Source organism: Pan troglodytes, chromosome X (genome assembly GCF_028858775.2).
Source record: "Pan troglodytes isolate AG18354 chromosome X, NHGRI_mPanTro3-v2.0_pri, whole genome shotgun sequence".
Lineage (NCBI taxonomy): Eukaryota > Metazoa > Chordata > Mammalia > Primates > Hominidae > Pan > Pan troglodytes.
In genome coordinates, this window is record NC_072421.2 from 100,741,530 (window position 1) to 100,766,130 (window position 24,601).

General features: G+C 39.5%; 2 protein-coding genes across 2 annotated transcripts in view; both read left to right on the plus strand.

Moving 5' to 3' along the window:
- Positions 1-24,601, plus strand: part of RAB40AL (RAB40A like) — a 417,954-nt gene that overhangs the window by 364,731 nt on the left and 28,622 nt on the right. The gene's annotated exons all lie outside the window — the stretch shown is intronic.
- LOC465775 (CKLF-like MARVEL transmembrane domain-containing protein 6) lies at positions 9,725-11,621 on the plus strand. Its single transcript, XM_521192.9, has one exon. The coding sequence runs from the start codon at positions 9,824-9,826 to the stop codon at positions 10,373-10,375; it is 552 nt and encodes a 183-aa protein (XP_521192.2). The 5' UTR covers positions 9,725-9,823; the 3' UTR covers positions 10,376-11,621.

The window sequence follows — 24,601 nt, forward strand, 5'->3', positions numbered from 1 at the left end:
CAACAAAGACAAAAAGAGACAAAGAAGGCCATTACATAATGGTAAAGGGATCAATTCAACAAGAAGAGCTAACTATCCTAAATATATATGCACCCAATACAGGAGCACCCAGATTCATAAAGCAAGTCTTTAGTGACCTACAAAGAGACTTAGACTCCCACACAATAATAATGGGAGACTTTAACACCCCACTGTCAACATTAGACAGATCAACGAGACAGAAGGTTCACAAGGATATCCAGGAATTGAACTCGGCTCTGCACCAAGCGGACCTAATAGACATCTACAGAACTCTCCACCCCAAATCAACAGAATATACATTCTTTTCAGCACTACACCACCCCTATTCCAAAATTGACCACATAGTTGGAAGTAAAGAACTCCTCAGCAAATGTAAAAGATCAGAAATTATAACAAACTGTCTCTCAGACCACAGTGCAATCAAACTAGAACTCAGGATTAAGAAACTGACTCAAAACCACTCAACTACGTGGAAACTGAACAACCTGCTCCTGAATGATGGCTGGGTAGATAACAAAATGAAGGCAGAAATAAAGATGTTTTTTGAAACCAGTGAGAACAAAGACACAACATACCAGAATCTCTGGGACACATTCAAAGCAGGGTGTAGGGGGAAATTTATAGCACTAAATGGCCACAAGAGAAAGCAGGAAAGATCTAAAATGGACACCCTAACATCACAATTAAAAGAACTAGAGAAGCAAGAGCAAACACATTCAAAAGCTAGCAGAAGGCAAGAAATAACTAAGATCAGAGCAGAACTGAAGGAAATAGAGACACAAAAAAACCTTCAAAAAATCAATGAATCCAGGAGCTGATTTTTTGAAAGGATCAACAAAATTGATAGACCACTAGCAAGACTAATAAAGAAGAAAAGAGAAAAGAATCAAAGAGACACAATAAAAAATGATAAAGGGGATATCACCACCAATCCCACAGAAATACAAACTACCATCAGAGAATACTATAAACACCTCTATGCAAATAAACCAGAAAATCTAGAAGAAATGGATAAATTCTTCAGCACATACACCCTCCCAAGACTAAACCAGGAAGAAGTTGAATCTCTGAATAGACCAATAACAGGCTCTGAAATTGAGGCAATAATTAATAGCTTACCAACCAAAAAAAGTCCAGGACCACACGGATTCACAGCTGAATTCTACCAGAGGTACAAGGAGGAGCTGCTACCATTCCTTCTGAAACTATTCCAATCAATAGGAAAAGAGGGAATCCTCCCTAACTCATTTTATGAGGCCAGCATCATCCTGATACCAAAGCCTGGCAGAGACACAACAAAAAAAGAGAATTTTAGACCAATATCCCTGATGAACACAGATGCAAAAATCCTCAATACAATACTGGCAAACCAAATCCAGCAGCACATCAAAAAGCTTATCCACCATGATCAAGTGGGCTTCATCCCTGGGATGCAAGGCTGGTTCAACATATGCAAATCAATAAACATAATCCAGCATATAAACAGAACCAATGACAAAAACCACATGATTATCTCAATAGATGCAGAAAAGGCCTTTGACAAAATTCAACAACGCTTCATGCTAAAAACTCTCAATAAATTAGGTATTGATGGGACGTATCTCAAAATAATAAGAGCTATCTATGACAAACCCACAGCCAATATCATACGGAATGAGCAAAAACTGGAAGCATTCCCTTTGAAAACTGGCACAAGACAGGGATGCCCTCTCTCACCACTCCTATTCAACATAGCGTTGGAAGTTCTGGCCAGGGCAATCAGGCAGGAGAAGGAAATAAAGTGTATTCAATTAGGAAAAGAGGAAGTCAAATTGTCCCTGTTTGCAGATGACATGATTGTATGTCTAGAAAACCCCATTGTCTCAGCCCAAAATCTCCTTAAGCTGATAAGCAACTTCAGCAAAGTCTCAGGATACAAAATCAATGTGCAAAAATCACAAGCATTCTTACACACCAATAACAGACAAACGGAGAGCCAAATCATGAGTGAACTCCCATTCACAATTGCTTCAAAAAGAATAAAATACCTAGGAATCCAACTTACAAGGGATGTGAATGACCTCTTCAAGGAGAATGACAAACCACTGCTCAATGAAATAAAAGAGGATACAAACAAATGGAAGAACATTCCATGCTCATGGGTAGGAAGAATCAATATTGTGAAAATGGCCATACTGCCCAAGGTAATTTATAGATTCAATGCCATCCCCATCAAGCTACCAATGACTTTCTTCACAGAATTGGAAAAAGCTACTTTAAAGTTCATATGGAACCAAAAAAGAGCCTGCATTGCCAAGACAATCCTAAGCCAAAAGAACAAAGCTGGAGTCATCATGCTACCTGACTTCAATCTATACTACAAGGCTACAGTAACCAAAACAGCATGGTACTGGAACCAAAACAGATATATAGACCAATGGAACAGAACGGAGCCCTCAGAAATAATGCTGCACATCTACAACTATCTGATCTTTGACAAACCTAACAAAAACAAGAAATGGGGAAAGGATTCCCTATTTAATAATTGGTGCTGGGAAAACTGGCTTGCCATATGTAGAAAGCTGAAACTGGATCCCTTCCTTACACCTTATACAAAAATTAATTCAAGATGGATTAAATACTTAAATGTTAGACCTAAAACCATAAAAACCCTAGAAGAAAACCTAGGCAATACCATTCAGGACATAGGCATGGGCAAGGACTTCATGTCTAAAACACCAAAAGCAATGGCAACAAAAGCCAAAATTGACAAATGGGATCTAATTAAACTAAAGAGCTTCTGCACAGCAAAAGAAACTACCATCAGAGTGAACAGGCAACCTACAGAACAGGAGAAAATTTTTGCAATCTCCTCATCTGACAAAAGGTTAATATCCAGAATCTACAATGAACTCAAACAAATTTACAAGAAAAAAACAGACAACCCCATCAACAAGTGAGCGAAGGACATGAACAGACACTTCTCAAAAGAAGACATTTATGCAGCCAAAAAACACATGAAAAAATGCTCATCATCACTGGCCATCAGAGAAATGCAAATCAAAACCACAATGAGATACCATCTCACACCAGTTAGAATGGTGATCATTAAAAAGTCAGGAAACAACAGGTGCTGGAGAGGATGTGGAGAAATAGGAACACTTTTACACTGTTGGTGGGACTGTAAACTAGTTCAACCATTGTGGAAGTCAGTGTGGCGATTCCTCAGGGATCTAGAACTAGAAATACCATTTGACCCAGCCATCCCATTGCTGGGTATATACCCAAAGGATTATAAATCATGCCGCTATAAAGACACACGCACAAGTATGTTTATTGCAGCACTATTCACAATAGCAAAGACTTGGAACCAAGCCAAATGTCCAACAATGATAGACTGGATTAAGAAAATGTGGCACATATACACCATGGAATACTATGCAGCCATAAAAAATGATGAGTTCATGTCCTTTGTGGGGACATGGATGAAGCTGGAAACCATCATTCTCAGCAAACTATCGCAAGGACAAAAAACCAAACACTGCATATTCTCACTCATAGGTGGGAATTGAAAAATGAGAACACATGGACACAGGAAGGGGAACATCACACACCGGGGCCTGTTGTGGGGTGGGGGAAGGGGGGAGGGATAGCATTAGGAGATATACCTAATGTTAAATGACGAGTTTGGTGCAGCACACCAACATGGCACATGTATACATATGTAACAAACCTGCACATTGTGCACATGTACCCTAAAACTTAAAGTATAATAATAAAAAAAAGAATGGATGTTGGGATGTTATCAAAACGTTTTCTGTATCTATAGAAGTGATCATGTATTTTTTCTTTTTTGCTTCATTGATACAATAGGTCATATTATTGGATTTAATGATATTGAAACACGTTTGCATTCTTGGAATAAGCTCTACAATGCTGTGATCTGGAGGGCAATTTGTGTGTGTGCTGTAGGACTGTTTTTGCTGATAGTTAAGAAACTCCCTTCATATTCTTTGCGATTGATCTGTAATTTTAATTTTTGGTGAAATCTTTTTTTGTTTTTTTTTTTCTTGAGATGGAGTCTCACTCTGTCACCCAGAGTGAGACTGAAATTCTTGGGCTCAGGTGATCCTCCCACCTCAGCCTCCTGAGTAGCTGAGACTACAGTTGTGCACCACCATGCCTGGTTAATTTTTAAATTTTTTGTAGTGATGAGGTCTTGCTGTGTTGCCCAGGCTGGTCTTGAACTCCTGGCCTCAAGTGATCTTCTGCCTTGGCCTCTCAACGTGCTGGGATTACAGGCGTGAGCCACCATGCCTGGTCATTTTTGGTGAAACCTTTGTTAGGTTTTGGGATCAGTTATATACTTGTACATCTTTCCTTTAAAGGTTTAGTAGAATTCTCCTGTGGAAGTATCTAGTCTTGTGGTTTTTTTACTGGAGAGGTCTTGAATTAATTTCTCTATTTCTTCTACATAGTTGATCTGTTTAGGTCTGTTTAGACTTTTGATCTCTAATGGAGTCAACTAGGGTAAGTTGTAATTTTCTAGAAATGTATCCATTTCATCTGTTTTTTTTTTATTATACTTTAAGTTTTAGGGTACATGTGCACATTGTGCAGGTTAGTTACATATGTATACATGTGCCATGCTGGTGCGCTGCACCCACTAACTCGTCATCTAGCATTAGGTATATCTCCCAATGCTATCCCTCCCCCTTCCCCATTTCATCTGTTTTTAAATGTAATTGAATAGAGTTGTGCAAATTATTCACTGAAGAATCTTGAAACTCTCCATGTTTTGATAACTATTTCCCACTTGTTATTTTTAATGTTCTACATCTGCCCTTTGTTTTCCTCCTGTTTTTTTTTTTTTTTTTTTTTTTGGACGGAGTTTAGCTCTTGTTACCCAGGCTGGAGTGCAGTGGCGCCATCTCGGCTCACTGCAACCTCTGCCTCCCGGGTTCAAGTGATTCTCCTGCCTCAGCCTCCCGAGTAGCTGGGACTACAGGTGCGTGGGACTACAAGTGTGTGCCACCACACACAGCTAATTTTTGTATTTTTAATAGAGACGGGGTTTCACCATGCTGGCCAGGATGGTCTCAATCTCCTGACCTCGTGATCTGCCCTTCTCGGCCTCCCAAAGTGCTGGGATTACAGGCGTGAGCCACCGCGCCTGGCTTTGCGTTTTCATCGTCATTATTCTCATTCAATTCTGCAGTTTTCTTCTGTATTTTCCATTTATTTCTAAGATTTGTTTAACAGCTTCTGAAAGAGCCAATTTTCATGAATGTTCGTGTAAAGTAGATGTATTGTCTAATATCAGGCTTCCGAATTCAGCATATCTATCTACCCACTGCATTATGTTGTTTAGGTCTTCTGTATACTCAGCAAATTTTTTGGCAACTTTATCATTCTTTGGTAAAGGAAATTGTGTTTAAATAATTGATCATTAGCATGTTTCTTCCTATTTCTCCCTGCAGCTCCTTTATTTTTTGGACTATGAATATTTCTGTTGTGCAGTTGAGTGCATAAATACTATTTATTTATTTATTTATTTTGAGATGGAGTCTCGCTCTGTCACCCAGGCTAGAGTGCAGTGGCATGATCTCGGCCCACTGCAAGCTCCGCCTCCCAGGTTCACGCCATTCTCCTGCCTCAGCCTCCCGAGTAGCCAGGACTACAGGCGCCCGCCACCACACCCGGCTAATTTTTTTAAATATATTTTTAGTAGAGACGGGGGTTTCACCGTGTTAGCCAGGATAGTCTCGATCTCCTGACCTCGTGATCCACCCGCCTTGGCCTCCCAAAGTGCTGGGATTACAGGTATAAGCCACCGCACCTGGCCTGAGTGCATAAATATTAATAACACATCTTCCTTGTAAATTGTATTCTTTAGCATTACCAAGTATGCTCTTTTAAACCATTTTGGTGTCAAATCTATCCTCTTAAATATCAATATTGTAATACATGCTTTTTTTTAAAAAAATTGCAACTGTTTGGTGCATATTTACTTAATTTAAATTTTCACCTATCTGAATGGCTTTGTTTGAGGTGTATCTATTGAAAAAAAATTTTTGAACTTTGCTTCAATTGGCAATATGAAAATCTTTTTCTTTTGATAGGTAAGTTATGCCCATTTATATATATTGTTTTTTTTTTTTTTTTGAGACGGAGTCTCACTCTGTTGCCCAGGCTGGAGTGCACTGGCACAGTCTCGGCTCACTGCAACCTCTGCTGCCCAGGTTCAAGTGATTCTTCTGCCTCAGCCTCCCTAATAGCTGGGATTACAGGTGCCCAGCTAGTTTTTGTATTTTTTAGTAGAGACAGGGTTTTGCCATGTTGGCCAGAATGGTCTTGAACTCCTGACCTCAGGTGATCCTCTGGCCTCGGCCTCCTAAAGTGCTGGGATTACAGGTGTTAGCCACCGTGCCCAGCCCCATTTACATTTTTTGATATAATCAGTATATTTGTATGTTTGGGCTAAGTTCTGTTATAATGTTTACACATACAAATAAATTCTATATATAATTTGACTAGGACTTTCACTATTGTCTGTTTCAACTGGTCTTACTTTTTTATTGGTATTTAGAAAAGTTATTACTTTTTTTTCTAGTGGTTACCTTGACTCTTTAATATTCTACTTAATATTCTTAATATGGAATGAACACAACTCATGAATGAAGAAATGGACAAATGCTACCAACAGGTAAGTCACATGAAACAATATACATACTTATGAAACTTTGAAAGTATGCCAAATTACCATAACTTAAGAAATGGTAATTAATATCCTGAGCTATCATGCTGAATGGAAAGGGCAAGTTGCTAGAAAAAATATATTTAATATTATATAAATTTTACAAAAGAATATGGGTATGTGAACATATTTTGTGTATTACACACACAAACACATGCACACACACGTGCCTCTAAGTAGATGTATATGAAGCTGGAGTACTGAATTCCCCTTCATCATGCCTGACCTCTGTCATCCGCAATACAGGCATATTAAATACTTACTTCACACCGCTCTTGTGAGGAGAAAAGAGAAAATCTGTAGAAAGTCCTATAGTGTTTAAAATAAATATATGTTTAGCATCTCTTGTATTCTCCCTTTAACAACATAAATAACTTAAATATGAACATCTCATAGAGATCATACAGATTTGAAGCAGCAGGAAAAGAAACACATACATATTTATACAATGGATAAGCTTTGGTGCCCTATTTTTTGTAGGATGAGATACCTGAGGATGGTGGAAGCAAGGAAGGACATCATCCCCTAATTACTTTTTTGTTTGTACTATTGTATTTACCACAAACATGACACTCAAAGATCAGACCTGTTAATGTTTGCATCTGCATTATATTCTTCCAGAAGTTTTCTTATGCAGGTATTTGTATACTTATGCATGCATGTACTTGTATTTATATACAGAAAATAACATCTCATATTACATGTAATTTTGCAACCTCCTATATCACTGTAGTGGGTTGAATTGTGTCACTCAAAAAGGTAACTCCAAAATGGGTATGTTGGCTGATGCTTGTCATCTCAGCACTTTGAGATGCTGAGGTGGGAGAATCTGCTTGAGGCTAGCAGTTTGAGACAAACCTGGGCAGCATAGCCAGACCCTGTCTCTAAAAACAAATAATAATAATAAAATAAAAAGAATAAAAAGGTATCTCTAAATCCTAACCCCCCCATATCTGTGAATGTCACCTTACTTAGAAATAAGAATTATGCAGGTATAATTAAGCTAAAGATCTCCAGATGTGAATATCCTGGATTGAGGTTGGTGCCTAAATCCAATGACTGGTGTCTACATAAGATAAAGAAGAGGGGGACTTGACACACATAGGAAGAAAGTCATGTGAAGATGGAGGCAGAGGCCAGGCATGGTGGCTCATGCCTATAATCCCAGCATTTTGGGAGGCTGAGGCTGGAGGATCACTTGAGGCCAGGAGTTCAAGACCAGCCTGGGCAATATAGTGAGACCCCCATCTGTAAAAAAAAAATAGAAAAATTAGTTGGGCATGGTAGAACGTGCCTGTGGTCTTCATTGCTTGGGAGGCTAAGGTGGGAGGATCCTTTGAGCCTAGGAATTCAAGGTTGCAGTGAGCTATGATTGCTCCACTGAACTTCTGCACTACAGCCTAGGCGACAGAGTGAGACCCTGTCTCCAAAAAAAAAAAAAAAAAAAAAAGAAGGCAGAGACTGGAGTCATGCTGCCACAAAACAAGTAAACCAGGAACCACTAGATGTGAGAAGAAGAAAAAAAGAATTCCCCCTAAAACTTCGAGGGGGAGCATGGCCCTGTTGACATCTTGGTTTCAGAGTTCTGGTCTCAAGAACAGTGAGAGAATAAATTACTGATGTTTTAAACCTGAAGTTTGTAGTTACTTGTTATGACAGCGTGAGGCTAAAATTTCTAAATTTTCTTATGCAGAAATGTGCTAATTACTTTTATGTATTTTTTTCTAAATGTGCTAATTACCTTTATGTATTGATTCATTTAATGGTCACAGTGCCCTTCTGAGATAGACATAATGTTATTCTTCTTTTTTTTTTTTTTTTTTTTTTGAGACAGAGTCTCGCTCTGTCGCCCAGGGTGGAGTGCAGTGGCGCGATCTCGGCTCACGGCAAGCTCCGCCTCCTTGGTTCACGCCATTCTCCTGCCTCAGCCTCCCGAGTAGCTGGGACTACAGGCCCCCGCCACCACGCCCGGCTAATTTTGTGTATTTTTAGTAGAGACGGGGTTTCACCGTGTTAGCCAGGATGGTCTCGATCTCCTGACCTCGTGATCCATCTGCCTCGGCCTCCCAAAGTGCTGGGATTACAGGCGTGAGCCACCGCGCCCGGCCGGCATAATGTTGTTCTTATTCTGTAAATGAAAAACCAGAGAGACAGACAAAATAAAGACTTTGCCTAAGAGTGCACAATTAGGGAGTGGAACAGCGTGAATTTGTGTCCAGTACATCATGCTCCGGAGCCTAAAAAAATGTCAATGACTTATTGTTAAGAGAAAGAGGCAGCCTGCAAATGCCGCTAAAAGTAACATTCAGTATATCAACATCTGTATACAAAATAGCTGGATCTAGTGACAAAACATAGTCTGTGACGTTGGTGAGAGCAATTTTATTGCAGTTAGAGGTACAGGAGCCATAGTGTCGCTGCAGTGAAAATAAGAAGTCAGTATGATGTGAAGAATATTAACAGGAATGTAGAAATCACTTTCTGGAACTCTATCTTTGAAGGGGAAAGGAGAAAGAAAGTAAGAGAAACACTGAGTGAGACACAGACCTGTGACTTAATAGGATGAGGAGTCCAAAAAGGGATTTTAAGAAAATCTTCAATTCCTTTTTAAGAAACAAAATGAAACAAACAAAAAAACAAGGTCCCTTTCTATTGCCCAGGCTGGAACTCGGTAGAGTCATCATAGCTCACTGCAGCCTACATCTCCTGCTGGGCTCAAGTGATCCTCCCCACTCAGCCTCTGGAGTAGCTGGGACTACAGGCAGGCAGCACCATGCCCTGCTAACTATTTTTTATTTTTTGTGGAGACGAGGGTCTCACTTTTTTGCCCAGACTGGTGTTGAACTCCTGGCCTCAAGTGATTCTCCATACTCAGCCTCCAAAAGTGCTGGGGTTACAGGGTGAGACATCACGTCCAGCCACAATTCCTTGAAAGTTGAGCAAGTTTAAAAGTTAATGTGTGAAGGCCCAGGAAGTGACGGCCGCCTCCCGGCTACCGGGGACTTCTGGAGTCCGAGAAGTCAGCGGCGCGGTTGCTGCGGCCGCCGCGCTCCCCGGCCCGAGGCGATGGAGAACGGAGCGGTGTACAGCCCCACTACGGAGGAGGACCCGGGCCCCGCCAGAGGCCCCCGGAGCGGCCTCGCTGCCTACTTTTTCATGGGCCGGCTCCCATTGCTCCGGCGCGTTCTCAAGGGCTTGCAGCTGTTGCTGTCTCTGCTGGCCTTCATCTGTGAAGAAGTTGTATCACAATGTACTTTATGTGGAGGACTTTATTTTTTTGAGTTTGTAAGCTGCAGTGCCTTTCTTCTGAGTCTCCTTATACTGATTGTGTATTGCACTCCATTTTATGAGAGAGTTGATAACACAAAAGTAAAATCATCGGATTTTTATATTACTTTGGGAACAGGATGTGTGTTTTTGTTGGCATCCATCATTTTTGTTTCCACACATGACAGGACTTCAGCTGAGATTGCTGCAATTGTGTTTGGATTTATAGCAAGTTTTATGTTCCTACTTGACTTTGTCACTATGCTGTATGAAAAACGACAGGAGTCCCAGCTGAGAAAACCTGAAAATACCACTAGGGCTGAAGCCCTCACTGAGCCACTTAATGCCTAAAGACTCTGGGGAGCAGATGTTACCTAAGGTAGTGACCCTGCATTGTGGTGCCTGAGCCCTGGCAGAAGCTCTTGTAAAATTTGTTGTTTAAACCACTTCTTTTGGAGAGCAAGGGGAAGGTCAAGAAGGCAGTTTTATCAATATTGTGTCAGTCACCACAAAGTAGGCCAGATAAGTTAAAAAAATTTTTTTTTTAAATAATAATTGAAACTTATCTCAAATGGAGATTTTGGTGGGAGGAGGAGAAAACAATTGTTTTTAAATCACACAGCTCAACGGTTGATAAATGATTCTGTCATTCTGTTACAGGTCATTCTTTTACTAGGCTTAGCTTCCAAATTATGCTTTATAGCTGTATAAACATCGTGATTATATTCATCTACTTAGAAATTGTTTTATTTTTAAATTAATTTGCTTAGCTGTTTGTTTTGATGCTTAGATTATGTTCTGTTAATGGGAATTTAACATATTTAAGAAACCAATATTTAAAATGTTGGTCTAGGTTTTTTTCCTTAACATATATTACCAGGCTTTACTGTATTTCACTCAGCCTTAAATGTTATAATATTTTTGGATAACGGTTATTAATTCTTTGAGACCTTCGTATAGCCTATAAAATGTATGGGAGATGTTGGTATTTTATGTGTATAAAAGCAACAATATCAGCAACTTCGTGTTTATACTGCACCTTGGTTGATGTCAAGTAAAAAAAAGATTGTTTTGTAACACATAAAAAAATGGAAGAAACTGATACCACACCTAAGGACCAAAGATAAGAAAGACTTTTTGCCCAAGACAGTGAAAGTAATTATAAAAACAAGCTTTGACCACTTACCAAGTATCTGAAGAGATGAGTTCATACTATGATTTAGAAAGTGGTTCAATTCCCCTGTTGGCATATGATTATTTTTACTAAAATGAATACAGCTCTGTGGGTCTTCCTTAGTGTTTTCTTTGAAGCCAATCTGTTTTTTTTAGGGCCCCAGCCTTTGGTTTTTCATCTGTTCAAGATGCCTCTTCTCTGTCTCCTTATCAGATAGAAATGGAGTCATGTGCTGCTACTTCATCTAGCAGAGGTTGGCCTCTGGCTCTGACAGTTTTTGTCAGTTGTCTTTAGGTGGTCCTGAATCTTGGGCCCTTTTGATTGTGAATACTGTGTAGCAGGATCTTGAGAGTCCTTGTTCTTACATAGGCATTGCTCTAGTTTGTCTTTGGCAAAAAAAAAAAAAAAAAAAAAAAAAGTAAATATCCAGGGAACCCTGCCCAGACTAATACTGTTGGTGGCATAAGAGAATCAAGCCATTCTCAAGAGATAACTTCATAACCAGAATTGTCTGTTGGCTAGCAGCTGTCACAGATAGGCAGGGCACTTGGGATATGACCTTTCTGTCCAGGTGGTTCACAGACTAGACCTTTCTTATCCTCCTCCTAGAGTTTTGACTTGGGACTCTAGTGTTAAGATGATGAGCCCGTACATCAGGTCCTTCTGCACTTTGGTGGAAGTCTCCCAGGGTAGGTTTCCTATTTGAAACAGTGGAATCATGTTTCCAGTGATAAAGTTTAATGACCTCATCCTTTTTTTTCCTCATCTGCCATTTTTGTGTCTTAGATGGGTTTTAATTGCATGAATGTGGCTAATGTGGTTCTCAGAAATTGGTCAGTATGGCCTGACATAGCTTCTGCTCTGTCTTACTGACTCAATACCTTTAGGATTTGTATCAGAGTCTGGATACTAGTGTTAGTGGTGGTGTCACCACTACTTAATTGGGATCTCCCAATTAAGTTTGGGAAGATGAAACCAATCATGGATGCTGTTTTTATTGGGCATGTCATCTAAGAGAGGAGAAATAGCTGGGTTTTGGGTCTAATTATGAATAAGGACTGATTCAGAAAACGAGTATGTGGTAGGTAGACTAAAGTTTCACATCAGACCGTACCATTGTGATTTTTAATGTCATCTAGACCTATCTAAAATTCAGAGCATATCATCTGGGCTACCTCAGGGTCACCACCCATGCATTGGGCTTAGTCAGGATTGACAGATACATTCTCAGCTGGCCTGTCATATAAAACATACTGTCATTGAGCTTAAGCTCCGCTTGTTCTGAGGTTTCACCTCCATGTGTTTCATTGGTGCAAAAGTGGATCTCTTAGTTGGTCACTTAATTCTTTCTTTTTCAGAAAGATAGTATGTTCACTGGTGTATTTGGTCACTCTTAGAACCTTCCTTCACATTGTTTTTTACGGGACCCATGAATGGTTAGCCTTTCTTTTCTATTGTAGAAGGAAATAGGAGTAAAAGACCATTGTAGTAAATAAGTTCAAGGGGAACTTGGGACCAGAAACCACTGTTATGTACAAAAAATGGCAAATTCAATAAACTCAAATTTAAAATAATTTTTAAATTAACAGTTATGATAAATTTTATATTTTATACAAATAGATTGCTTAGAATGGTTCTCAAGAATTATAAAAGAAATGAACTCAGTACAAAAATTTTATAATTACTATACTTGTGTTTTGTTTGGGGGCTGGGAAATGTATTTTTACATTGTTTGTAGCCAATCATTTTATATTTGTCAATTTAAATCTTATGGGTCTTTTTTTTTATCTCTCTTGATGTCAGATTTTATAGTCTTTTTAAATAAATCCATTTAATTAAAACGTTAAAAAAAAAAAAAAGTTAATGTGTGCTGGGTGCAGTGGGTCATTCCTGTAATCCCAGCACTTTGGGAGGCCGAGGCAGGTGGATCACCTGAGGTCAGGAGTTCGAGACCAGCCTGACCAACATGGTGAAACCCCCATCTCTACTAAAAATACAAAAATTAGCCAGGTGTGGTGGGCGCCTGTAATACCAGCTACTCGGGAGGCTGAGATGAGAGAATCGCTTGAACCTGGGGAGGCAGAAGTTGCGGTGAGCCGAGATCACGCCACTGCACTGCAGCCTGGGCGACTCCATCTCAAACAAAAAAGAAAAAAAGTTAATGTGAAAGAACCATCTCATCTCAGATTTAACCCTTGAAGTTGCCCATATATCCATTTCCCTTCTTTCTCTCTTATTTTCACTTTGGAGCTAATGAGATGCCTCCACAATGGAATAATATGGGTTTTGAGCTCAATACATATTTCATTATTAGTGACTGAAAAAAATGGACAATTCTGTATCAAAGAAATGCTAGTAACTCCTGGATGCTTGCCTCTCAAGAAGGCAGTAAGTGGCTGAAATCCTGGTGTGATGTGGCTGCATAAGGCATGACCTGAGGACACTGCACTGGTGACTGAGATGGGTCCAGAGTTTTTAAAAAATAAATCTATTAACAAACAAAGCAGTCCAGGAGCAGCTGTTAGGCAAAAACCATGCCTTGTGTTCCTGGTGAGATCTATCACTAAGCTCCCCTGATGAGTTCAAAGACACACTTGTCTTCCCTGTGGGAAAATGGATTTGGGTGTGCTCAGAGGCATGATGTTGAACAGCATTTATGAGATTATGAAACATTCAAGAATATAGAGAACATTCTGCCCAACATTTAAGACACTCAAATACAGTTTTTCTTGACTTATGGATGTTTGTGTCTTCCCCAAATTCACATGTTGAAGCTTTAACCCCTGATGTGATGACATTTGAAGATGGGGACCTTGGGAGGTAATTAGGGTTAGATGAGATAATTGGTTTGGGGTCTTCATGATGAATTCAGTGCCCTTGTAAGAGAGACATCAGAGAGCTTGCTCTTGCTTGCTCTGTCTGTGATTGCAAAAATGTGAGCACATAGCATGAGATGGTAGACACCTGTAAGCCAGGAAGAAAGCTCTCACCAGAAAATGACTATACTGGCACCCTGATTTTGGACTTTCATCTTCCAGAAATGTGAGAAAATAAATCTCTGCTGTTTAAGCCACACAGTCTATAGCATTTTGTTATGGCAGCCCTAGCTACAGTCAACCGTTTCTACTTTGTAGGTCTTATAACATTTTGTTGAAAACTAGATGTATTTGCTACTCTGGCCTCTGGCTTCTCCTAATGAAGTTTGCCTTTATTGCTGGATTTGTCATTTCTTTGTTTAGTACTATAATACGCCTGGGCTAAAACTGAGAAGTTTGTTTTCTTTGTCCTACACAGCAGATGACATTTTTGTTCATTTGTGTACGCGTGTGTGTATGTGTCTACATGAGTTAGTTGTGTGTGTGTTTGTTTGCTCAGTTTTGTTCTTGCATCTATTTATAAGGCTGTCTCATTAGGGATATCCCTTGGTTCTGTGTAGCTTAAAAGCCAATAAACGATTGGACAGAATTTGCACTCAAACAATTCCTGCAAGTGAGGCTTCTATCTTCTGTCATTGTATCTGTGTGGGGCTAGGGGAGCACATTCAGAGTTCTGAGTTTTGTTACATCAAGGTGTCAAACTCTCAGTTAATCTTTCCTAGATCCCCACAAGGGAAATCCCCCAGAGAAAGATTACCTGCATCAAGGCAGACTTTCTCTACAAATTCAAAGCTCCTTCACAAAAGACAGCTTTTCAGCTATTCTTGTATTTCCAGTTCTTCTGAATAGCCATCTTCAAATATGTCAAAGTAGTAACATTATGGGGTGAAATATGTTGATTCCCTTCAAGTGGATATCATTGAGATGGCAATTTCCCTGAGTTAATTTATTAATTTAATGTGATTTAATAAAAATAGCATTAATTTTTTTTTTGAGGCGGAGTCTCGCTCTGTCGCCCAGGCTGGAGTGCAGTGGCGCGATCTCGGCCCACTGCAAGCTCCGCCTCCCGGGTTCACGCCATTCTCCTGCCTCAGCCTCCTGAGTAGGTCAGGAGATTGAGACCATCCTGGCTAACACGGTGAAACCCCATCTCTACTAAAAACGCAAAAAAAATTAGCCGGGCATGGTGGCGGGCGCTTGTAGTCCCAGCTACTCGGGAGGCTGAAGCAGGAGAATGGTGTGAACCCAGGGGGCAGAGCTTGCAGTGAGCCGAGATCACGCCACTGCACTCCAGCCTGGGCGACAGAGCAAGACTCCATTAAAAAAAAAAAAGAATAAATAAATGGATTTAGACAAGCTTATTATCAACTTTATTTGGCAGTATAAATAGCAAGAATTATCAGACAAACCCTGAAAAAGAAGAGTGGTGGGAAGGGGTGGCAGCTGCTCCTACAAGATACTAAGACATACAATAAAGTATACATGCTATAAGAATGTGATATTGTCCCGTAAATAGAAAGACTAATGAAACAGTATAGAAAATACTGACATAGACCGAATTATATTTGGAAATTTGGAATATAATTTAAGCAGTAATTCTAATCAGCAGAGAATTGATGAGTGGCTTACAAAATGGTACTGTGATAACTACAAAACTATATGGCTAAAACGGTATAAAGGGATCTACTTCTCCATCTTACATCATTATAAATTCTAAGGGGTTCAGATCTAAAAGTTAAAAAATCCATACAAATATTAAAAGGAAGCATGGGTGACTTACTCAAAAATCTGGAAATAGAAAACACTGACTCAAAATTCAAGAGTATTAAGAAAAAAGTGATAAATTTGACTACACAAATATGGCAAAGTACATGCTAGCCAATTAAAAAGACACTGAAAAATATTTTCAAATAGTCTCTGACAAAGTGTTGATATCCTTTAAATATAAAAGCTTTTTAATATAAGCTGGGTGCATTGGCTTACACCTGTAATTCTAGCATTTTGGGAATCCGAGGCAGGTGGACCACCTGAGGTTAGGAGTTCGAGACCAGCCTGGCCAACATGGCGACCTTGTCTCTATTAAAAATACAAAAATTAGCTGGGCATGGTGGCGCACCTGTAATCCCAGCTACTCAGGAGGCTGAGGCACAAGAATTGCTTGAACCCAGGAGGCAGAGGTTGCAGTAAGCCGAGATCACACCACTGCACTCCAGCCTGGATGACAGATCGAGACTCCGTCTCAAAAAAAAAAAAGAAAGAAAAGAAAAGAAAAAAGAAATAAGAAATATAAACAGGTTTTTCTGAAATATAAAAAAAAAAGCCAAAACAGTTAACAGAAAAAAATGCAAGGAGGTTCAAACTTGGTTTTAGTAAGACAGATACAAGTAAAGCTTATATCTGTCTCACTGGTCCCTTGGTCACTGGTTCATTTGGACCAGTGAAACTGATTTTGAACTTCTGGCTTCCACAACTGTGAGATAATAATTATCTGTTGTTTATAGTAACAAATTCTGTGGTAATTTATTATGGTAGACATAGGAAACTAATATAACCACTATGAAGGGAAATTTGATAATATCTAACACAATTATTTATGCTCTTACACTTTGAGTAAGAAATCCCATTTCCAGAAACATGTATCTCCTAAAGATATACTGGCAAAGACACAAGAAGTTTGCAGATGTAGAGACAGATATTCATTGTGGTGGTATATGTATAGAAAAAGAATAGAAACAACTTAAATACCCATCAATTATGTGATGGATGAATAAACTGTTCTACAGCCATACAATGGGTGAACTAAGTAAAGTATAAAGAATAATGATGAAAATCTCTACCTGGGTCTACAGAGGCATCTGCAGGAGATAATGTTAAGTGAAAAAGTCAATGAACACAAATGTGTGAAAAGCATAGTACTTTTTAATCTAATAAAGGGGAAAATGCTAATATGTAAACTTTAATTATATTAGAAATAGAAGGAAAATACTTCTGTTTGGGGAACTAGAAGGAGTAGACATGCTTTTCTGTTTTACTCCTGCTCAGTTCATCTAAAATCCCTGGATGTTATAAGTAAGACAAGAAGACAGCAAAAGTCTGTATCTAGACAAAGAACCAGAAATGTATCTAGTAAGAAAAAAATCTTTTAGTACATAATTAGCATACTCCAGTGACACATCACAAAATGAAGCACAGCTCTATTCCCAACATGCCAGCAAAGGCTAAATGGGGAGCATAGATTCAACAATCACCTGTCTGTAACCAGTCTTCCCTCCCCACCTTCTGGGGTGGTATCAGAGAAGGCAACTTGGAGAACCTGAACTTACATCCCCATCTGGCTGTTATAAGATAATAACCCCCTTCCTCTACTGGAATGGTGCGAGAGAAGCCTTGCAAAAACATACAATTAAAATAAGACCCAGAGACTTATAACATAGTATCCAAAATGTTCTAGATACTACGAAAAAACATCCTCTTCTATCTAAGTACCAGAAAAATCTGAACCTGAATGAGAAAAGACAATCAACAGATAATAACACTAAGGTGTCACAGATGCTGAAATTATCAGACAATGATTTTAAATAAGTTATCATAAAAATGTTCTAATTAGTAAATATGGTTGTCCCCCCATATTTGTGGTTTCATTTCCCATGTTTTCAGTTACCCTCGGTCCACTGTGGTCCAAAAATATTAAATGGAAAATTCCAGAAATAAATAATTCACATTTTAAATGTTGCACTGTTCTGAATAGTGTGATTAAAATCTCTCAGCATCCCACTCAGTTCTGCCCAGGACATGAATCATCCCTTTGTTCAGCATATCTGTGCTGTATATGCTACCTGCCCATTAGTCACTTAGTAATTGTATTGGTTATCAGATTGAAAAAAACATAATACATATAAGGTTTGGTACTATTTGTGGTTTTGGGCATATGTTCTAAGACTGGGGGTCTTAGAACATATACCTCATGGATAAGGGGGGATTACTTCACACACCTGTTTAAAATAAATGAAAAACCAGAACGTCTCAGCAAATGAATCGAAAGCATAAAGAAGAACCAAATAGAAATTTCATTTTTTAAATAATTATTTTATTTTATTTTTAAGAGATGGGGAATCTCACTATGTTGCCTAGGCTGGGCTCAAACTCCTGGGCTCAAGGGATTCTCCTGTCTCCACCTCCCAAATACCTGGAACTACAGGTACATGACACCACAGCCAGCTTGGAAATTTTAGAACTGAAACATGTTAGTCAGGGATCTCCAGAGAAACAGAACCAGTATGAGAGAGAGAGATTTATTTTAAGAAATTGGCTCACACGATTGTAGAGGTCTGGTAAGTCCAAAATTTGTAGGGTAGGCCAGTAGCCAGAAGATCCAAGGATGGTTGAAGTTTTGAGTCCATAGGAAGGCTGCCGGCATAATTCTTTGTTGATCAGGGGAGATCAATATTTGTTCTATTATGGTCTTTGACTGATTAGATGAGGCCCATTCACATTCTGGAAGGTAATCCCTTTTTACTCAAAGCCAGTGCTTTAAATGTTAATCTCATCTTAAAAACAAAAAACAAACCAAAAAATACTTTTGCAGAAACTTCAAGAATAATGTTTCACCAAATATCTGGTAATCATGGCCCAGTCAAGTTGACACATAAAATTAACCATCACCTGAAACATAGAATAACTGAAATAAAAATCGAATGGATGAACTCAACAGAAGGAAAGGAAAGAAAAATATATAGTGAACCTGAATGTGACAATAGAAATTACCCAATTAGACCAGCAGAGGCAAAGTAGACTAAAAAACTAATAGAATAAAGCCTCAACAACCTGTGGGACTATGACAGACTATCTAATTCCATGTCATTGTTGTCTTGGATAGAAAGGAGGAAAACAAAAAGAAAAAATCTTGAGAGCAGGGAGAAACAAATAATGCATTGAGAAAAACAATAGGAAGGACAGCAAATTTCCCATCAGAAATCATGTAGACCAAAAGGAAGTGGCACATTTTTAACTGCTAAAAGAACTGTCAATCTCTGGTGAGTGGAAGTCATTAACTGTGAAGAATGGTTTGTCTGGATGGTCAAGGACTTGGAAGGAAAATCATTGGAAAATTGGTAACATGAAAGTCTGGAGAAGAGATATGTGGATAAATCTCTATAAATCAGGGAAAATATGAAAATATTTTTTGTCCAATGTGAATGTTAATGAAAGGGTGCCTCAGCAGAGGAAGACTTTAATAATCAAGTGGACAGCATGACCCATTTTGTGGATACCAGTCAGCCTCTTTGCCTAGCCACTCCTGTCATTACCCAATAGGCTTATGAACAAAGTGCCCATGGTAGCAGGGATGGACTTTATGCTTGGCTTAGAAACATGGACTTCCACTCAGCAAGGTCAACTTGGCTACAACCACTGCTGAATATCTGCCAGCATACAAGATCAATCCTGAGTCCCCAGTATGACACTATTTCCCAGGGTGAACAGTCAGCTACCTGGTGGCAGATATATTACATTGGATCACTTTCTTCATGAAGGAGCAGCATTTTGTTCTTATTGTAGTATGTCCTTACTGGAATATTCTGGATATGGATTTTCCCTCCCTGCATGCGGCGCTTTTGCCAAAATTACTATCCATGGACTTACAGAATGCTTTATCCACTGTCATGGTATTACATACAGCTTTGCTTCTGACCAAGGAGCTTGCTTCACAGCAAATGAAAAGACAACGGGCCTATGCTCATGAAATTCGCTTGTCTTACCATGTTAACCACCATCATGCAGTGGCTGTATCGATAGAACAACCCCTATATAGGGGATGTGATACTATCTGGTAAAATTGCATAGGTATTTACTCTTGGAAGGAGATCTCTCTTTTCCAGGAATCTATTCCAAAGAAAAAATTAAAAAAATGAAAAAGGGCATAAACACAAGGCTATTCCTGGCAGAAAATTTTTAACAGCAGAAAACTAAGAGCAAGACTAATGTTCATTAATAGGAGGATGATTGAATAATCTAATGTATGTCTATATTAGGGAGTGCTGTACTATGCAGGTATAAAAAGCAATAAACTTTCACTCTCTATAATGCTATGAATTAATCTCTAGGATATCTTGTTAACTGAAAAAAAGCAAGGTGCAAAAACGTGTGTAGAGCTGCTGCTTTCTAATACAGTAGTCATTAGCCACGCATAGCTATTTAAATTTAAGTTTGATAAATTTAAATACAATTAAAAACTCAGTTACTCTAAGGATGAAGAGCAGCAAGGATGGAACCCAATGATGTATAGTCTTTTAAAATATAATACCTATTTACAGGATCCATGTACTGTAAAGGTAAGAAATAATGATCAAGTCAGCAGCAATGAGAAACTCTGTTACGCAGATTGATTCCTCTAAAATCATTTCCTGCTAAAAAGAACTGAGCTTCCTTGGAGAGACATATGATTCCAGGTCCAGCGTAGGCTTTGTTACAGATAATTCTGGAACAAACTATCATACCAGAAAGCATGTCAAAAAATACTTAGAAGCCAACCTGAAGGGGCTCCTACTGGCCAAACAGAGAACAATTTGGCCAAGAAAAAAAATGACTGCAATGGATTATAGCACATCAAATACATAAATGTCTATGAACTTCTGATGACAATCTGAAAGAAAAATACAGAAAACAAGCTAACTGCTCACCTATGCAGGTTTCTAGGAAAATAACTCATTATCTTGAAAAGTGGAAATATACTGCAAAAGAATTAAAGCATTCATCCTTCCCTTCCTGTGCATGCCATTCCCAGCATAACCTAATAGTTGTCATTAATAAAAGAAAGTTTATTTTAAAAAGTAATTACAGTTTCTTCTTTTTAAAATTATTATTATTATTATTGAGACAGGGTCTCATTCTCTCACCCAGGCTAGAGTGCAGTGGCGTTATCATGGCTCATTGCAGCTTTGACATCCTAGGCTTAAGCTATCCTTCCACCTCAGCCTCCCAAGTAGCTGGGACCACAGGCATGCACCACTATTCCTGGCTAATTTTTATTTATTTTAATTTTTTCTGGAGACAAAGTCTCACTATGATGCCCAGGCTGATCTTGAACTCCTGGCCTCAAGCAATCCTCTTTTCTCAGCCTCCTGAAGTGCTGGGATTGCAGGTATGAGCCACTGCCCCCAGCCTATTATTATTATTTTTAGACAAAGATGGGGTCTCACTATGTTGCCCAGGCTGGTCTCCAACTCCTGGGGTCAAGTGGTCCTCCTGCCTCAGCCTCCCAAAATGTTGGAATTACAGATGTGAGCCACTGTGCCCAGCCAAAGAATTACAACTAATGAATAAAGAAAAAAACGTAGAATTACTACATCACCTTTGTGCAAACTTTAATAAAATGCAGTTCTGGCAACAATCTTCAAAGAATGCAAAAACACATGAGGTGAAAAGCACATGGGAAATTTTATAATGGATGATTCAGGCTGACAGCACCCAAACCCAGTGATCAATTATAACATCACAGGAAGAGAGACAAGCAGACAAGACGAGTCTCCTGGTGTAACTCTGTAGGAAGTACAGGCCCACTGCCAGTGGGCTAGATTATCTGCAAGAACTCTAGGATATCTCCTTGAATCTCTGTGTACTGATAATACTACTGCTCTGTCACTTTTAAAGCAAATAAAGCCCCTGAAAACAGGGACATGCTTTGTTCCAACCACCTGGACAAAGTTCTGCCTGTTGTCTGTGTCCTAGCCTAGTTCTTTTAACTAGTAAGCCTTCTTACATGGCAGTCTGAAGAATGAAGGTGTTTTGCTTTTAGAGAAAGGCACAGAAGCAGTGGGCTGAGCTGAGGCACTGTGCAAGACCAGCCTGCCCATGGTGGTTGCCATAGAAACTTGACCTCATGGCTGGGCATGGTGACTCATGCCTGTAATTACAGCACTTTGGGAGGCTAAAGCAGGAAGATTGCCAAGGCTCTGGTGAGTCATGATTGTACCACTGCACTTCCAGCCTGGGTGACAAAGCCAGACCCTGTGAGAGAGAGAAGAAAGAAAGAAGAAAGAGAAAGAGAGAAAGAAAAAAAGAAAGAAGGAAAGAGAGAGAAAGAAAGATAGAGGAAGAAAGAAAGAAGAAAAAGAAAGAAAGAAAAAAGAAAGAAGGAAAGAGAGAGAAAGAAAGAAAGAGGAAGAAAGAAAGAGAAAAAAGAGAGAGAGAGAGAAAGAAAGAAAGAAAGAAAGAAAGAAAGAAAGAAAGAAAGAAAGAAAGAAAAAGTGAGAAAGTGATATGGTTTGGGTCTGTGTCCCCAGCCAAATCTCATGTGCAATTGCAATCCCCATTGTTGGAAGAGGGGCCTGGTGGGAGGTGATTTGATCATGGAGGTGGATCCTTCATGAATGATTTGGCACCATTTTCTCCCTTGGTACTGTATAGCGGGTGAGTTCTCATAAGATCTGGTTGTTTAAAAGTACAACCTCCTCCCCTGCAGTAGTACCTCCTCCCCTCAAGTCTCTCTTCTTCTTTCTCTTGCCAGGTAAGACATGCCTGCTTCTCCTTCTGCCATGATTGTAAGTTCCCTGAGGCCTCCCGAGAAGCAGCTGTGCTTCCTGTACAGCCTGCAGAACTGTGAGCCAATTAAACCTGTTTTCTTTATATATTAATATTACCTAGTATTTCTTTGTAGCAGTGCAAGAATGGACAGGAGAGAAAGAAAGAAAGAAAGAAAGAAAGAAAGAAAGAAAGAAAGAAAGAAAGAAAGAAAGAAAGAAAGAAAGAAAGAAAGAGAGAGAGAAAGAAAGAAAGAAAGAAAGAGAGAAAGAAAGGGAAAGAGAGAGAGAAAGGAAGGAAGGAAGGAAGCAAGGAAGGAAGGAAAAGAAAGAAAGAAAGAAAAGAAAGAGAGGGAGAGAAGGAAGGAAGGAAAGATGGAAGGAAGGAAGGAAGGAGAGAAAGAAACTTGAGATCATTGTGGTGACTGTGAAGACTTTTAATAAAGATCATTGTTGTCTAGAGAGAAGAGCAGGAGCCCAACTTCAGGAGTTTGGGACTCAGATGAGGGTGTGGGTGCCCCACGGTGGGAGATGAACCTCCCTGGGGCGTGGTGAGATGAAGTGATCCCAGATGCAAGTCACCTCCTTTCCACTTTGGGACAAGTTGCCCTGGCTGTCTGGTGAGGTGTGGCAGGGAGATATAGGACTCTCCTGTCCCCAGTGAGTGTGGTGTCCTACACCAGTGTCCTGGAGCTACTTTCCATATACAGACAGGATGTGGGAGGATGAGACAGGTAATGACTCTCTCTGAGCCTAGTGTCCCCCTCTAAAATTGGGATAAAAATGCTCACCCATAGGATTGCTGGAATAGTGATAACACAGGTGAAAACTCAGAACTCTGTGGTTGTTGTACTCATAGGTTGTGGTTTTGTACTCATAGGCTCCCATCATCCTCCCTCCCTGTCCTGTCCTTAGGCAACCACCGATCTTCTATTACTATAGATTATTTTTCATTTCCTGGAATTTTATTTAATGGAAACATGAAGGGTGTATTTTTTATTGGCCTCACTTCTTTCCTTCCACTTATTTAATTTTAGATTTATCAATATTGTTGCATGTATCAAAATTTTATTTATTTATTTATTTATTTATTGAGACAGAGTTTCACTCTTGTTGCCTGGGCTGGAGTGCAATGGTGTGATCTCAGCTCACTGCAGCCTCCGCCTCCTGGGTTCAAGTGATTCTCCTGCCTCAGCCTCCCGAGTAGCTGGGATTACAGGCAAGCGCCACCATGCCTGGCTAATTTTGTATTTTTAGTAGAGGTGGGGTTTCTCCATGTTGGTCAGGCTGGTCTCGAACTCCTGACCTTATGTGTTCCGCCTGCCTCGGCCTCCCAAAGTGCTGGGATTACAGGCATGAGCCACTGGGCCCAACCAATTTTATTGTTTTTAATGGCCAAATAGTATTCTAGTATATGAGTACACTACAATTTATCTATTCAACTGTTGAGAAAATTTTGGCTTATTTTCAATTTGTGGCTCTTGTAAATAAAGCTGCTATGAAGATTTGTGTATAAGTCTTACCATAGACATGTGCTTTCTTTCTCTATGGTAAGTAAATATGTAAGAGTGCTAAGCTGGATTATATGATAGATGTAAAATTAACATCCTAAGAAACTGCTGGCTGGACGTGGTGGCTCATGCCTGTAATCTTAGCACTTAGCAATTAGCTGGGCATGGTGGCGCGCATGTGTAGTCCCAGCTACTCAGGAGGCTGAGGCAGGAGAATCACTTGAACCCGGGAGGCTGAGGTTGCAGTGAGCCGAGATTGCGCCACTCTGCACTCCAGCCTGGGCGACAGAGGGAGACTCCAAAAAAAAAAAAAAAGAAGAAGAAGGAAAGAAGGAAAGAAAGAAAGAAGGAAGGAAGGAAGGAAGGAGAGAAAGAAACTGCCAAACTATTTTCCAAAGTGGTTAAACCATTTTTCATAACCACCAGCAGTATATGAGAGTCCCATCCTCCACGACCTTACCAACATTTGATATGGTTAGTCTTTTAAATTTTGGCCATTC

Coding starts and splice junctions, on each gene's coding strand:
- LOC465775 (XM_521192.9), top strand. CDS start 9,824: ATGGAGAACGGAGCGGTGTACAGCCCCACTACGGAGGAGGACCCGGGC.